The sequence below is a fragment of the Aspergillus alliaceus genome (genome assembly GCF_009176365.1).
Source record: "Aspergillus alliaceus strain CBS 536.65 unplaced genomic scaffold BDW43scaffold_47, whole genome shotgun sequence".
Classification (NCBI taxonomy): domain Eukaryota; kingdom Fungi; phylum Ascomycota; class Eurotiomycetes; order Eurotiales; family Aspergillaceae; genus Aspergillus; species Aspergillus alliaceus.
Window position 1 is genome coordinate 212,381 of NW_022474730.1, and position 14,670 is coordinate 227,050.

General features: G+C 48.3%; 6 protein-coding genes across 6 annotated transcripts; 1 reads left to right on the top strand and 5 right to left on the bottom strand.

Annotated features, from left to right (window-relative positions):
- Positions 1-9: 9 nt before the first annotated feature.
- Positions 10-1,877, bottom strand: BDW43DRAFT_174794 (uncharacterized protein). The gene is made up of 2 exons (XM_032038788.1): positions 500-1,877; positions 10-446 (listed from the first exon to the last, which is right to left on the bottom strand). The coding sequence occupies exons 1-2, from the start codon at positions 1,532-1,534 to the stop codon at positions 48-50; spliced, it is 1,434 nt and encodes a 477-aa protein (XP_031896849.1). The 5' UTR covers positions 1,535-1,877; the 3' UTR covers positions 10-47.
- A 244-nt stretch (positions 1,878-2,121) lies between these two features.
- Positions 2,122-3,030, top strand: BDW43DRAFT_314450 (uncharacterized protein; the record flags this gene model as incomplete). The annotated part of the gene is made up of 2 exons (XM_032047803.1): positions 2,122-2,286; positions 2,356-3,030. 2 exons carry the CDS (start codon positions 2,122-2,124, stop codon positions 3,028-3,030), a joined length of 840 nt encoding a protein of 279 aa, XP_031896850.1.
- A 291-nt stretch (positions 3,031-3,321) lies between these two features.
- BDW43DRAFT_174791 (SEC14 family lipid-binding protein) lies at positions 3,322-4,990 on the bottom strand. Its single transcript, XM_032038787.1, has 3 exons — positions 4,599-4,990; positions 4,304-4,427; positions 3,322-4,240 (listed from the first exon to the last, which is right to left on the bottom strand). The coding sequence occupies exons 1-3, from the start codon at positions 4,817-4,819 to the stop codon at positions 3,614-3,616; spliced, it is 972 nt and encodes a 323-aa protein (XP_031896851.1). The 5' UTR covers positions 4,820-4,990; the 3' UTR covers positions 3,322-3,613.
- Positions 4,991-6,480: 1,490 nt separating this feature from the next.
- BDW43DRAFT_321716 (uncharacterized protein) lies at positions 6,481-7,757 on the bottom strand. Its single transcript, XM_032049388.1, has one exon. It carries the CDS (start codon positions 7,660-7,662, stop codon positions 6,712-6,714), a length of 951 nt encoding a protein of 316 aa, XP_031896852.1. The 5' UTR covers positions 7,663-7,757; the 3' UTR covers positions 6,481-6,711.
- Positions 7,758-8,353: 596 nt separating this feature from the next.
- On the bottom strand, positions 8,354-9,749 carry BDW43DRAFT_174848 (putative BAP31 domain protein). Its single transcript, XM_032038789.1, has 4 exons — positions 9,485-9,749; positions 9,191-9,325; positions 9,040-9,137; positions 8,354-8,960 (listed from the first exon to the last, which is right to left on the bottom strand). The coding sequence occupies exons 1-4, from the start codon at positions 9,503-9,505 to the stop codon at positions 8,582-8,584; spliced, it is 633 nt and encodes a 210-aa protein (XP_031896853.1). The 5' UTR covers positions 9,506-9,749; the 3' UTR covers positions 8,354-8,581.
- Positions 9,610-12,278, bottom strand: dus3 (tRNA dihydrouridine synthase DUS3; the record flags this gene model as incomplete). The annotated part of the gene is made up of 3 exons (XM_032049389.1): positions 9,610-10,082; positions 10,140-12,026; positions 12,085-12,278. The coding sequence occupies 3 exons, from the start codon at positions 12,276-12,278 to the stop codon at positions 9,995-9,997; spliced, it is 2,169 nt and encodes a 722-aa protein (XP_031896854.1). The 3' UTR covers positions 9,610-9,994.
- Between the last annotated feature and the right edge of the window lie 2,392 nt (positions 12,279-14,670).

A 14,670-nucleotide genomic window follows, 5' to 3' on the forward strand; every position in this document is an offset into this window, starting at 1 on the left:
TGAACCAGCCAAACCGGGTATACTAAACTGTGTTACAACCAAAAAGGTCAAGATGAATACTGAAAAATGTGCCCTTCGCGCCCGATTTCTGCTGCCTGGGGAATGCCTTTGATCTCTCCACCATTGTCTATCGGCTCGCGGGAGAATCTCCCTGAAGATTTGGCCAACAAACTTACCCTCTTCGCTACCGGAGTCAAATCCAACATCTCTGTCATTTCCGGAGAGGACACTCGGCCCTCTGGAGAGAAGATCTCGGGCCCAGTGAGATGATGCTTAGCTGTATCCACAGCTTTTGTGAGGAAGTCTTTCTGCTGTCGAAGTCCCTCAGCGTCCATACCAGTTGCCTCAGATATCTTTTTGGACAGCTCGTCAATGACGCCAGTTAAGTACATCACCAGTTGCCACCGCGAGGCTTGGAAGACGAATATTGACATTATATCTTGGATCTGGAGGTTCATTAGCCACAGTGTAGCGGGCGTTTGAGTTGAGATGGGCTTACCTTTCCATCCAAGTAGTACAGCTCTTGGCCTCCCTCCTCCACAAACCTTCGAAGAGTATCTAGCTTCTCACGGTCTACCCTCGCATTTTTCAGGGCATGCATGAGAGTAGGAATATTCCCAATCTCTTCTAAAGGAACCCCTTCATCCACAGTGGCTGTGGCTCGACTCAAGTGGGTAGATGGACCCTGAGAAGCCCGACCCGCACTTACTGCTCTCCTCTTCTTCGAGGTATGAATAGTGAAGTAGTCTTCGTTGAGCATATGAGCCATCTCAAAGCCTGACCGGCCACGGCGACTTCTTTCCGAGGCCTTTTTAACCCGTAGTCGAACCCATCGCCGCCTGCGAACAAACGAATGAAACCAAGGATGGGACCCATGCCAGGCTGATGAGCTGAATGAGAAAGAATACTGCCAGCCTTGGTCATCCACGTCGCCAGACATGTCTACGTACCATGTCTTCCAAGCCCACTCCCAACTCGGATCCGGCAGCTGGGCGTTCGTGATATTGACTGGACTATCTCTGAGATCGTGGGTAACCCAGGCAGCTGGGTCGAAGTTAAGAAGCGAGCCGTGAGAGTAGAGGGGGATTCCAAAGAAAAACCAGCCTCGCTGGTTCTCGTAGAGAATATCCAGTTCGCTACCGGGCCGAAGGCCGCTAACACCATGACCGATCACTGACTCTTGACCGCTGGTGTCCACCTCAGTGGCATTGAAGTCACGTTGGTCGGTAGTAGGCAAGGAAGAAGCGTCAATCAGGCTTTCGCCCTCAGTGTTAGTATACGTAGCTGTCAGGGACAACCTTGCGTCTGATGGGAGTCTGCCCGCATCGTCGTCTGTGATTCCCAGCTTGTGTGGTTGCCATTTCTTATATTTGCGCTTGGTCAGTTCCCGCCGCACTGAAGGCTTTTTCCATCGCCTGGAAGCGCTCCTTGACAGATCATCGGCTGTGGTGACTTCAGAAAGGGCCTCGTTGTCGGAAAGTCGACGGTTAGGGGACGTGTTGTCGACCAGATTCAAGCTGAGGCGGTTCTCCATGATGAATTTGGAATTGACCAATAGTATTAAAAGAGCATCACAAGTCCTGCAATAGTATTACTTGCACCCCGACCATCATCGCATATCTGAGGGCTGATGCGAGGGCGCTAAGTATTAAGGGGTGGAATAGATAATGCGATAAGAGATAAAGAAAGTGACGCAGGAGAATAAATTATGAGAATTAGGGATTAGGGATTGTATTATAAGTATATTAAAGAAAGGCTAAAGGAAAACAAGGAGTGAGACTTAAAGCTCCACCGGTAATTCATCGCGACCTAAGAGTAGATTGCAGAAACTTGGCATGGCGAGACACGAGAGATTTTTTCGGCTGAAGGCAGCAAAAGAAAAAAGTACAGTGAATCGATGACATCGTTTGCGGGGCGAAACTTTGATCGGATCGGCGTCGGTGCCTGAGGCGGAACTCACTCTATTTTGTACTCGCCCGACGCGTCCATACAGACGAATCCCATGAGAACGAGTGGCATTTAACCCGAAGGAGAGAAAACAGATACATACTCTCTACGACGCACAACCTTTCTTCACACATCAGATCAATCAGTCGTGCTACCTGATAGCCCGGAGGAATGATGCATCGCAAAATCGAACTTCAAGCGCCCGCGGATTTCACATACCTCTACGGTAACACCGTCGCTTCTTCGCGCCAGAAACTCGATCTTCATTTACCACCCTCTGCAAACCCTGACGATGGTCCGGATCCAATGCGCGAGCGAGTGCGCGAGCTAGTTGATGAGGTGCATAGCTGACCCCTGCCAACGGGATACCAACTTGGAACCCTTAATACTAATAGAGACGGGAAACAGTACATAACACGCACCTTTACTTCCGCTTCCTCGTCAATTAGCATCAACGGTCTTGATTCTTCATCATCTCAATTTCCTTTCCCGGCTTCGTTCACCGCACCGGCGGAGACGGTCGAGTACGAACCTTATGACGGAAAACTTGCAGCACGGGTGACTTCGCTATACGCACAGTTGGAATCACTTACGACGACGGTAGCACAGTTACGACGGGATGCACCCCAACGCGCAGCGGAGACTTATGCCGCAGAACTGCAGAAAGCGATCGAGGAGGATGAACAAGGTGATCTGGAAGATGAAGAGTTCATGCAGGGTGATGAAGACGATGCAAGGCAGACCACCGAAGACGTCGACATGCCTGATGCAGACCAGGAATCGAAGCGGATGCCGGGCGATGATGCCAATGCAGACACCTCACGTCGGAAATCAGTGAAAACGAAGTGGAAGTTACAAGTGCCCTTTGGCACCGACCACGAAGCAGAACTATGGCGCTCGGGGGAAATCGCGGAAGTGTATGAGGATACGTTGCGGACCTTGCTCCGACTCCAGGGTGAAGTTATTCCTGGTGATGAGACCCATTCTGCGGCAGATGGGACATCCGATGGCAATGCCGTAGCATCGACGGTGGGCAAAGCTGAACGAGCCACTCGGGCTGCGGAGGTTGTGGAGAAGAAGTGAGAACTTTTTAACTACGGGTCTGCTTTTGTTCTCTTTGGCGATTCTTAGTTGGTGTTGGGCGCCAGGCTTGGAATGATACCAGTCCACCACCGGGTGTATTAATTTGCTATTGGGAATGATGATTACTATCGAATACTTAGTGGAACAAGTATATATTAAGGAAACATGTCACCCAGCGCAACTCGTTTTTAATTACCAATCTCACGCTCTGTATGCATGAATCTCAAATCAGCAGTCCCGAATCAGATAATCACTTTTATATTCTATCCCAGTATTTATTCTTCTCAGGACCATCTATAAAAAGCACCTCACGCCGCCCGCGTTGCGTTGTTCAAAATTCTAATTTCAAACCAAAGTGAAAACAAAATGGCGAGGCCGACAGCCGTCTTTCAGGTGGTAGACAGTCAATGGTTGACTTAAGCGAACCAAAGACGATCACAGGGAGATGACAAGGCACAGTTGATGCAACCTACTCCCAAGGGGGGGGCATCTATAGGTGATATGACGAGGCGGCATGACACTGCAGCAGCGCTCATATTGACCCAAAACAAAAGAGGCAAGAAGGAAAAGGAGAAAGGAAATCCTATGCAGTCGCCTGGGACCCTTCTTGCGTCTCGACCTTCTTCTCGAGACCTGGATCCTCATTCTTCACAATGTTGAGGTCCTCCTTCGGTGTTGCCCACTTGGGTGCCCTAGCCCATTCTGCTTCTTGCCAGGGGCCCTGGTCGCTTAGCTCACAGCCTCCTGCGCACTTGCAAGTACCACCGAAATCTTCGGGGAGGTTCTCAGCGGGGACCTGCGCCAACAGTTCCTTCTTGTAGTTGGAGCCTAGGATATGGATCTTATCGACAGTCACGGGGTCAAGGAAGCCCTTGACGGCGTTGAAAGCGCCGCTGAAACCCCAGGGGGCGTTAATGAGGTAGAGCTTGCCCAGGCGCTCGGGGTAGTAGTTCTGCGAGATGCCAGAGGCCTGACGAACATATCCATACACCGAAGGAATACTCGTGATACCGACGCCTTTCAAGTCCATAATGGTGCAGCAAGTCTCCAGCAGCTTGCCTGCTTTGCGTGAGCAAGCGGGGAGTCGGGGGTCAGCGAGCTTCTCGTACTCCGTGACGAGGTTTTGCAACATGCGCTCGGCGGTGGTGATTTTGTACATAGCGTTGAGATCAATCTTGCCCAGCTTCTCGATGTAGACAGGTCTTCCATCCTACAACAATTCCAATCAAGATTAGCAACTGGACGCGTCACACATGTGCCATGCTGGGCGCACCTTATCCGTTTTGTGGTAGTACTGAGGATAGAACTTGAAGACCTCAGGCTTCTCCTTGTAGTCGAAAGTACGAGGCAGATCGTCCGTGCCGAACTCTTTCCGCCACTTTTCACATTCGACAAACCTAAAGGGTAGGTATCAGTACATATACTTTGCATTGAATGAACATGCGTTAAGAAACGAGCCTAGGAATGAGGGCGCTATGGGCGCTAGTCTCATCCGAATGGCACTGGTGTTCTCCGCAGATGGCGAGTCAATCAAGCCACAAACAAGTAGGTATAGACCCCCGACATACATAGTCTTAGCAGCCGCCACGTCGAACTTTCTCGCCCTCAAGAAGCGCAGCAAAGTCAGAGTATCCAGCCTCTCAGTGTAGCCGAGCTGCTCCAGCTCACTCCGAAACTGCTCTACCTTTGCATCCTGCTCTGGGGTGGTGTGGCCAGGGTGACCAGGCTGAGCAACCGGCGCAGTGATCGGGAAGTCATAGTCGTCGTACTTCGACTGGGGGGCGGCCATGGTGAATGCGTATGAGAGAGGATATGGTCAGAGGAAGGGTGGTATGTGGGAGGGATTGCGGTGCGGACGAGAGAAGTAAAGTATCCGTGAGGAGAAATCAATTGATAAAAGGGGGGGGGAGAAGAGGAGAAGCTGAGTGGGGAGGGAGAGATGCACGATCGCAAGAGAGAACTGTTCACAATTATTGAATCTCCTTTTCTTACAAGAATTTTTTTTTTTTTTTTTTATTTTATTTTATTTTTTAATTTTTTCTTTTATTTTTATAAATGTAATTTATTTGTGATTTAATTTTTACTTTAGCTCTGTTCGAATTTTTTTTCTCTTTCTTTCCGTCTCTTGTAAATCTCTATTAATAACGAAATGGTTGTAATTAAGACGATTAACAACAGGACGGTCAACAGGGTAACCGTTTTGAAGCAGCGGGCGGTGTCAATACTTTATTTAGGCTTGAAGAGAAGGGAAAAAAAGAGGGGCGAGAACGAATACGCAAAGGCGGTCAACTGCCCAATCACGGACATCTATGGAGTATTCCCCCTCATACCGATATCATATATTAATTAAATCCTACTATGGAAAGAAGAGCGGAGAAAGGAGAGAGGGGAAAGAGAATGCAGGGAAATCAAAATCTCGAATCCTTTCATCCGAGGTATGCCACCCCAGATCGTTCATCTACACCGGGCAGATATTGATTGGATTCGGGTATGAAATGAAGTGGAATAAATGAGAACTACGGTAAGATTCGGTTTGATGTACAAAAAGCGGTGATGCCGGAGGTGACGTTGTCAATGGAACCCTGATATTAATTCGTTTAGTACAGAAAGGACCTCCCAGATGCATTCCTGCTAGTAGATCATATGCTCTATGATGCAAATAAGCATATAGATATCATCAATGAACGAGTTCTTAGCCTGGCTTGTGTGACTTCGCACTACATCCCGTACGTACATGCATGTCCCGGACTCCTGATTCCTCTCAGGGTTCACTCCGTAAGGAGACTAGGAACAAGGGGCAATTATGTGCATAATTGCTAAAATTCCTTGGCGAGATCTACTCTGTATATAGCTATTAGGTATCAAAGGATGTTCATTACTTTTCTCCCCAAGTCTACACGTATATTATTAGTCCAAGTCAAGTCCTTCTTCACCCATATCTTTTAACCATAAATCCAACGAGACATTTCTTCGATATCGACCTTGATTCAGATCCATCAAGTTCTCCAAGGAAATGCAGAAGATATACGTATGTAGTATCAATCATTTCTTTCGAGTAAAAGGTGGCAAATCCACCATATCCTCCTTCCTTATTTACTGATATTGCTAGAGTACGCGGACTACACGTCAAGAATAATATCGCCCCGTATGGATGGATCCATGTACTAGGTGCTCCGTAGTTCTCCTGAAAGAACCCATATGTGCTTCCCCACCCCTTTCATTGCCGTCCTTCTAGACATTACTCAACCTACACTGCCGCAGGCTAGAGAATGCATCCATTACCCGGAAATTCATGGTTAGCAAAGGAATCCTAAACGTTGGTCTCCGCTTTGGATCAGATTAAGACTGCCAGCACTGCCGACTGGCCTATAGTATATACTCAATTGGCCACGCCATGCAGCACTGGATTAGGGTATGATCTTGGCAGTCTTGGCAGCTTATATGTTAGTACTTTCAACCTGACATCTCCAATCAAGTAGGGTATCTGTCATCGTCTGACTTGAAGGCCTAGCAACGACCAAAGTCTCCGAGTTGTAGCATCCTTCACATCCCCGGATGTGAAAGCAAGAGATCCTCGGCACTTTAACTGTGCTACCATCGCGTTTCTCATTTGCCCACTTTTTTGCCCACTTTGTCCCTGAACACTATATCCAAATATGCGCCTAAAGAACAGATTTGAGATCAAGTAAAACAGAACCCCGACTCATCCATAGTAACAGATCGAGCCCCCCACAGTCGCAGGATCCCCAGTATTCTCCCCGTCCACCCTGGATCTCTCTTTAACTCCCTCATCAAAAGATCATAACGATACAAGAGCTCAAAGCACACCTTTAGATACACCTTCATCTCCTCCCTTTCCTCCCTCGTCCCAAGGCTCAACGGATCCCACGACGAGCACTGTGCAGCAGTAATCTCCCTCGTATTCCAAAAAAACCGGTGCGGGATATTCTGCGCAGAGTAGTCAAAATCACCCAATGCCCAGTTTGTAAACGACCTAAACCACTGGGTATCCGTTAGACGGACGGTGTCATTTGCAGAGCCAGGTTTCGCATTGGCCTTCACGGCTGCCGCAATATTCAATAGCAGGTAAGCTTGAAGAGCCACGTCCGCCACATGATTGAACCCGAAGCTGTGGCCCCAGGTTAGGTGGTCTAGTGTTTCCAGCGGGATTTTGTCATGGTTTGCTAGACGTAGTAGAGCGAGCATTTGGTTCGAGATCAGGAGCATTTTCACCGCATCGGCTAGCTCACCGTCGGATGTGTTGTATGGGGCCTCGCTGCTCCAGTAGTCCACACTCTGGAACTTCTCGCACAGCGGGTTGGATACGGCTGAGTTGGTCCTGTGTGGTTCGAGATGGTACTTTTGTTCGACGGCGGTTAGAAGAGACGTGTCGAAGAGAGGCCCGGATGTTGGCAGTTCGGTAGCTGGTGGGTACTTGGTTCGCTCGGTGGTTGCGAACTCCTCAATAGTAGAGATAAGAGTACGCGTAAAGTAGTTCAGCTCGGCAGATTGCCGATCAATAAATCGATCATGGATGATAAAATCCGTCTCGCGGTTCTTGCATGGATTTTCTTTGATGAAGGTGAAATGCGAAGAGACTGTATTCCATGGGAGCTTATGGTTTAGATGCATGGTTATCTGTCTAGTAATGGAACATACGCTTAACTTGATAGGTGAGTATTGAGATTAAAGTATGAAAACCACATGTATGTATGCACCAATCTAACGCCCCTTCAAGGTTCGACATGTCCATTGGGTTATGTTTCCATTTTTAGACCAGCTTAAGCAACCGCCGGATCTCCCCTTTGCCATGCACTACCGTCCTCGATCACTAGTCTGATGGGGGCGCGCAAAAACATGACGATACATGTTGTAGATCCCCATATCGGACATGCGTTCCGATCCGCCAGCCACAGCGCCACAGGCTAAATCTAACGTCTCATCATGGATCCTGTGGAATACACCAATGATCTGCTCCACCAATGCCCCCTTTTAACAATTGAGGCGATTGTTTCGGTCTTATCCGTTGGTCTAATCATGAGAGGAACGGTATGCAACAATATATACCCCTGAGTAAGGTGAAAGTGCGCTTTCATTTACAAACTAATTAGAGATCTGAACTGTGTTGGCCATTTCAACTTGTTTAATATGGCTTGTAATGTCATTTTGTACTGAAATATTGTACATTTGCTGCAAAATACCTAAGGTTGCTATTTGATTGATAATTCAAACAACTAGGTAATAAGATATCACAGTACGGGTAATTCTTCCCGGTCGCCACGCGTTTGAACATTTCCCACCCACAATCAATCTACCACCGTATTCGTGAAAGCAGGACAGATCATACATCCTTTGCGCAGGCGTATTGGTCCCTTGCTTTGCGGCACAATCTTTCCCTAATACCATTATATCCCACGGTGAGTCATAAGCGAGACGCTTAATACCCACAAATAATAAATTTGAAACCATGAGAGCTGCCTGAAGATCCTGCGGGATCTTATGGAATGGGTTCACTGGAGACAGCTACTTGTGTTTCGGCCAGAGGATTGATTTATAGATCCTTCTTGGATCCATCGTCGCTCTTTCCAGCAACTTTGTCACCCAGGCTGTGATATTCGCGGGTAAGTCCCTCACATTGCTTCTTCAGAGTTTCAATGTCACGGTTCTTGGCGTCAAGCTCCTTCTTCAGGCGTCCAATCTCGCCGGCATTTCCGGCCTCCGCAAGACGGGCAGAGTCCTTACCGCCAGCCTTCTTGTCACCCTCGAGAGACTTGACCTTGTCTTCAAGGCGGAGGGTCTCAAGGATCATGGTGTAGGTGCGGTTGAGGATAAGAGACAGGAAGAGAGTAAATCCGCAAAGATACATGTTACGCTGAGAGTAGAACTTCCGGGCCTGGACTTCCATGCGATCAGTGCCGAGGGCGGCGGCTCTGTTGGTAGAAGATCTCGTCAGAACAATCTTCCCAAAGACTAAAAACAACACGCATTCAAGCAAGAAAGGCCACTCACCCCATGTTCTCCTTAGAAAAATTGGCCACCTCCAGCTGGACGCGGTACACTCGATTCACGCTGTCAATGAAGAGAATCAGGATGAAGATAAAAGTAATCTGAAAGCCTAGTTAATAATAGATATATAGCATAATAAATACCGCGAGCGTACCTTCATCCCATATTGTAATTTTGCTACTATCGGACTTTCAGAAATGAAGGTGAACAGCTTCCGCTTGATGGTGAAAGGCAGAGGGAAGACGAGGCCCATAAAGATCACCATCTCGAAGACGAGAAGGCAAAATACCTGCACGATTAAAGTTAGTAGATGTTGGTTCAATGCAATGTTAACAATCCAGGATGTATTCTAGGTACGACTGAAGCCGGAACAGCAGACCACACCGAGTCGAAGTTTGACATGCCGAATTTGGTGGCATTCCGTGCATGAGTTGCAATGGAAACTTACAAGGCTGTAGTATAGAGTCATTGTGCCTGAGAGCGATAGTCTAATTCGAGAATTGAGAATAGAAGTTTCTTCAGGGGCTGCAATCGATGTGTGGTTGTGGGGAAACTCGAAGCCGTAAACAAAAAGATAATAAGTGCCAAGGAAAGGTTCAGGAACTCAGGTTATGGCTGAGACAAGCTCCGAATATATAATCCAGAGCCTTGGAATCAGGAGACAAGTGAAATTTCCGGACAAGAATGAGATCAGAGGCGTTGTGTACTCAGAGCAGTGAAGATGAGGTGGTCCTTTTTCACTCTCGGAAGGGGAAGACGTCATCACCGCCCGGAGCTGAAATAACTGACACGTGACACGCTTCTGCCTAACCTGAAGCTGGCGGTAAGAAACATCAAGCCTGAGGCCGTGACGTGCCGAGGACGACCATGGTACGAACTCTCTATACAATATGGACATATCACTGCCATGTCTAATCTATATGCTTTACTGCTAATGTTTTCGTGACATCATCTCCTTTTAACCCTCCGCTTCCTCATCCCAAGCGTTGGACTTGTGTTTTGGCTCGAACTTAAAGTCTTTATGAGCTGGGCCGAGGAACATCTCTCTTGAGGCACATATTAGCATCCATGTGAACCGCTAGGCATTAAAGAGAAAGACTTACGTGATTTTGATCCAGTCCTTGTAGTTGTGGCTGCCCATAAGAGTCTCCATCTCATTTCTACCTCTCCAGCTGGGCGGCCGATCCTGAATGTTCGGTGGAAGATATTCAAGCAATCCAATAGGCACATAGCGGCAGGCGAAGCTCATCCATTCAAGCAGGAAGCGCCTCGTAGTACCAACTCCATGCTCATCTGATCCCCATGTCTCCAGACCATACTTGGCGAACTTCTCGACCAGTGATAACCGCTCAGACGCTGACTTGTCAAGGTACTGGCCTGCTTGGATCTCCTCAAATAACCAAGGCTTGATTAAAGCACCTCGGCCAACCATCACACCGTCAACACCAGCATTGTTTACATGGTCATCGTAGTCCTGATGCGAGTAGCAGTCTCCATTACCAAGGAAGTAAGTCTTACCTCCATTCGGCTGGGTCCGTTGATCCGGCTCTCGTATAGTATCCGCGACATGATCCGTTTGCTCATTCAGTCTCTTGATAAGAGCGGCACACTCCGAAATGTATTCCCAGTCCGCCTGTTTTGTGTACCGCTGCTGCCTGCTTCGTCCATGGAGAGTGATGGCTGCCACACCCGGGGCGCCTAGCCCAAGGGTATTTGACTCGTAACCTCCAAGGATTAGGCGTTCGGCAACTCTGAGAGCGTTGGGCGAGTTGTCTCTAGTCCCCATGCGGATCTTGGCAGTGATAGGTATTTCTTGTGAAACTCCGTTCATACCGCGAAGGATTTTCTCCAGCCTTGCCGGGTGTTCAAGAAGAGCAGACCCGGCTCCTTCACGGAAGAGCAGGTCAATAGGGCAGCCACAATTTAAATCAATGACACGAAGGTTTGGGGTGTATGCAGACAGTGCCTCAGTAGCCTTAAGCGCTTGCCACGATTTGTTGGCCGCAATTTGGGCTCCGAATCGAAGATCTTTTGCATGATCGTACCCTTGCACTATGTCGGCCCCTGGAGATATGGTTGGGGGTAGCATTTCCGTCTCATGAGCTCTCATCAAGGCCCACTCCCCTTTATAACCCTGGACCAAGGGCATACTCATGGCCATTTCGGAGTAGGTGAACTGTGCACCAAGCTCTATACAGAGTCTTCGGAATGGAAGGTTTCCTTGCGTAGTTAAAGGAGCTAGAACTGGGGTCTCGGGGCCGAAGTAGATGCGTCGTTTCTCCGATGGTAAGAACGGAGGTTCAATATAACGGGCCCGGTTATCTTCTTTCTCTTCCTTAAACCCGCCAGCGTCCTCCGGGTCTTCATCAAAGCGCCGATTATGGATGACTTTCTCTAATTCTCTAGAAGCCTTGTCTAGCCATTTTCCATAAGCATCGGCCCGAGGCGTCTTAGCCTTCTTCCGGTTTAATGCGATCTTAGCTTCCATCGAAGCGATGTTGGCAGTACCATCTTCAGCAGCAAATGGAACGAGTGGCTGTGCCTTTTTCTTGCGCTCCTCGTCCTCAATCAGCACCAATTCCTTCCTCCCATCTGCGGTCTCCTGCTCGATCATGTGCGAACCCACGAGACGACATTTCCAACCAGAGAAACATTTGCCTTTCGTATCCCAAACTGGACACACACCATTGAAAGTTGTAAGATCACCACGTTTGCACTCCTTCAAGTAGGTTCGTAGATCATGTTCATAGCGGCACTTTTCACCCCATTGGCATACCCCCGGGGAGAACTCGGGTGTAAAAACTCTACTTGGGCACAAGCCCTTTTCGTCTTGCGACGATCCAAAAGTGCGATGTGTATTTTGTCCAGTAGGCTTCTTCTTGTTTTTCTTCTTCCCTGCTTCTTCTCCGTCACGCTCCTTGTGGTGTGCAGCCTCGGCGACGTCGTCGTTGAATTCTGGTTCGGTTTTCGTCGCCCTTGGGATAATAAATCTAGTATTCAGTCAGTTAATACGGTACCCCGCAATAAACTGCTCGCGTGTATGCATACTCTGGCTTAACGGGAGCGATGCCCCTCTTGCGCTGAGGAGCACCGCTGTTTGCGTTGTTATCAGGCGTAGGCGCATCATCTAACTTTGCTTTCTTTGCAGGAGGCTCTCCAGCACTATCAGACACCGGGTCGCCATTTTGAATATCGTGCATAGGGGTCTCCGACGCTTGTGGTTCAGCGGCTTCCGACGCCATTATCAAGCCCTCGGGTTCAGGGAAATGGTGGCCTGTCTTTCCCAAAGCAACGAGGAGGTATCTGGGTGAATTGATATAGGAAATCCAGATTGCAACACGACTCCCGCTAGATCCAATGCTTGGTGCAAACAACTCTTTTGACGTCGATTAAGGTGGGCAAAATTTTCGGCTCTCACAGCCCACCGCGGAGTACGAAGAAGATATTTGCATTGTTTGCAGCTCGGGGTGGCGCACGAGGTCAGTGGCGGAAGGCGGTCTGGTCTACATCAGGAACACCGCACTGGGGTACTACTGCTTTTATTGGAAGTGGTGATGCCGAACCCCAACTTAAAAAATGCTGGACTGTTTCCGTTCCGGCGGCATACGCGGTAGAATAGTTCCTTACATTACCAAACGTCTTGTGTACCTTACGCAAGTTTGGTATTACAGGAGAGGGTACATGGGGGACCCCACCGAAGTTGAACCTTTTTGTGTCTTCTTTACCCATTTCCTCGCTTTTCTAGAAGAACTCAACGAGTAGATGTCGGTCGCCAAGACTGCTGTATCCTCGCCTCGGGATTTAGATCCAGCCACTCGCCCCAGCATGCCTCTCCACTCAATCCACTCTTGCTGGTTCCTGTGGCCTTATTTCCTGTCTGCTAATGTAGGTACAGAAAATGGAGGTAGACGGGTGAACCTGAATGGCCGCACGAGGAGATGAAGTGGTGTTTCGAAAAGTCCATGAATTCTGGCCATTTTTGACACTATCTTCTAAGCTAGCTTAGCTGATCAGGGGAGCAAAAGCCAATGGATCAATCCATACCAACTCAATTGCAGCTTGGCAATGGATCACAAGACATGCCAAAGGACACGTCGATTGATGCTAGGGAAACGGTACTTTGTTGTCGACTATTGAATTCGATCTGATCTTCAATGGTCCCAGATGAATGGTCGTGCCTTAACTTGGGTTGACCATGGTGTGCAACGCCGCCCTTCTGGAGATATTTAGCAGGATGGATCCCCAGGGATCCACCTATTAGATATTCTTCCGTATCTCGCACCTTTCCAAACCGGTGGAATAGCACATGTGGCATCTCAGAATGGGTGAACTTGGGTATGTAACGACCCACAGAGCAACCTCCTCCGGAGCACGGCGTTGGGTTGTCATTGAGCTCGCATGATTCTCGTAGGACAAGTTGTAGATTATGCACGTTGAAGGGATATCCTTAGGTACCACCGTCCTTTAAATTACCGTATTCCCTCGGATTTCATACATGTAACAATACGGTGTACACAGTGGACATTTAGAGCTTAAATAAGTAGTAGCTTACGAACAACTAATACCCACGATCTCCTCGATGGAGGGGCACGTCGTCTTGAGTCATTATGATAATCCGGGAGGCTGGGAGACCACTCAAAGCTTCCTACTATTATAGGAAATTGTCGTCCGTATGGATTGCCCTAAGAAGATCACTAGCATATACTCCATACAAAGTACGTAGTATATATTTGATAACCAGGAAGGATCGCCTGATTCCAATACCACATTCCCCGGCTTGGATCCAATAAGGTTAGCGCCCACTCGGCCGACTCATTGTTTTATTTTTTCTTTTTTTTTTTTGGTTGAAAGTCAACAGTCTATACATAGCAGCAGATCCGGTTGCCCGGTTTCACTATCATCAGCCTCATGGGGATAAATCACTCACGATTGAAGTATAATGGGTTATATTATTCCCAGTCAAATGCGACGAGCGCATCCATACCTTCTCCGGAGCACCTCACTTGAACGAAGTACTACTGTTGCATATCGGACCAAAGCGGTAAGTGTGTCAAGCGGGTAAAGCGGTGAAAGCGGCCGTGAGGAATCCTTCTGTTGTGTTTCTAGCGCCAAAGCTAACGTTCGGTGATACAATACGGACATCCCCAATTCCCAAAATCCCTAAACCCCTCCTGAAAAGGTAGCCCTGAAGCTATCGTTAGTGAGACGATCGCTGTTCGCAATTATAGGAATGGCTCATTTCACTGGGAACCCAAGAGTGGTTTCGCTTCGCCCCGGTTGCATCTCTTGACTCAATTGGTCCCAGAAGAGTAAGCAAGCCCTTTGGCCTCTCCCTTATTTCCCCGGAGAGTGCTGTCTATAGATACATACAGACCGCCCCTTTGTTTTGACCTGATTTTGATCTCCCCCACGCATGTGACTAGGTGACTGACTCCCTGAAGTTCTGTCATATTGGTTGAGCCAGTTATAGAGCTCGGAAGTGGAGGATATGCTTACCATGCCATCAGGTGTTCCATTGTATGTATGTACAGTATATTGTAGTAAGCCTGTCTATATTCCGTATGATCTTTGTTGATATGATCGTTGGCCAAGCTTTCCGATACTAGGGCACCAGGTGACCAGATAGATAGATAG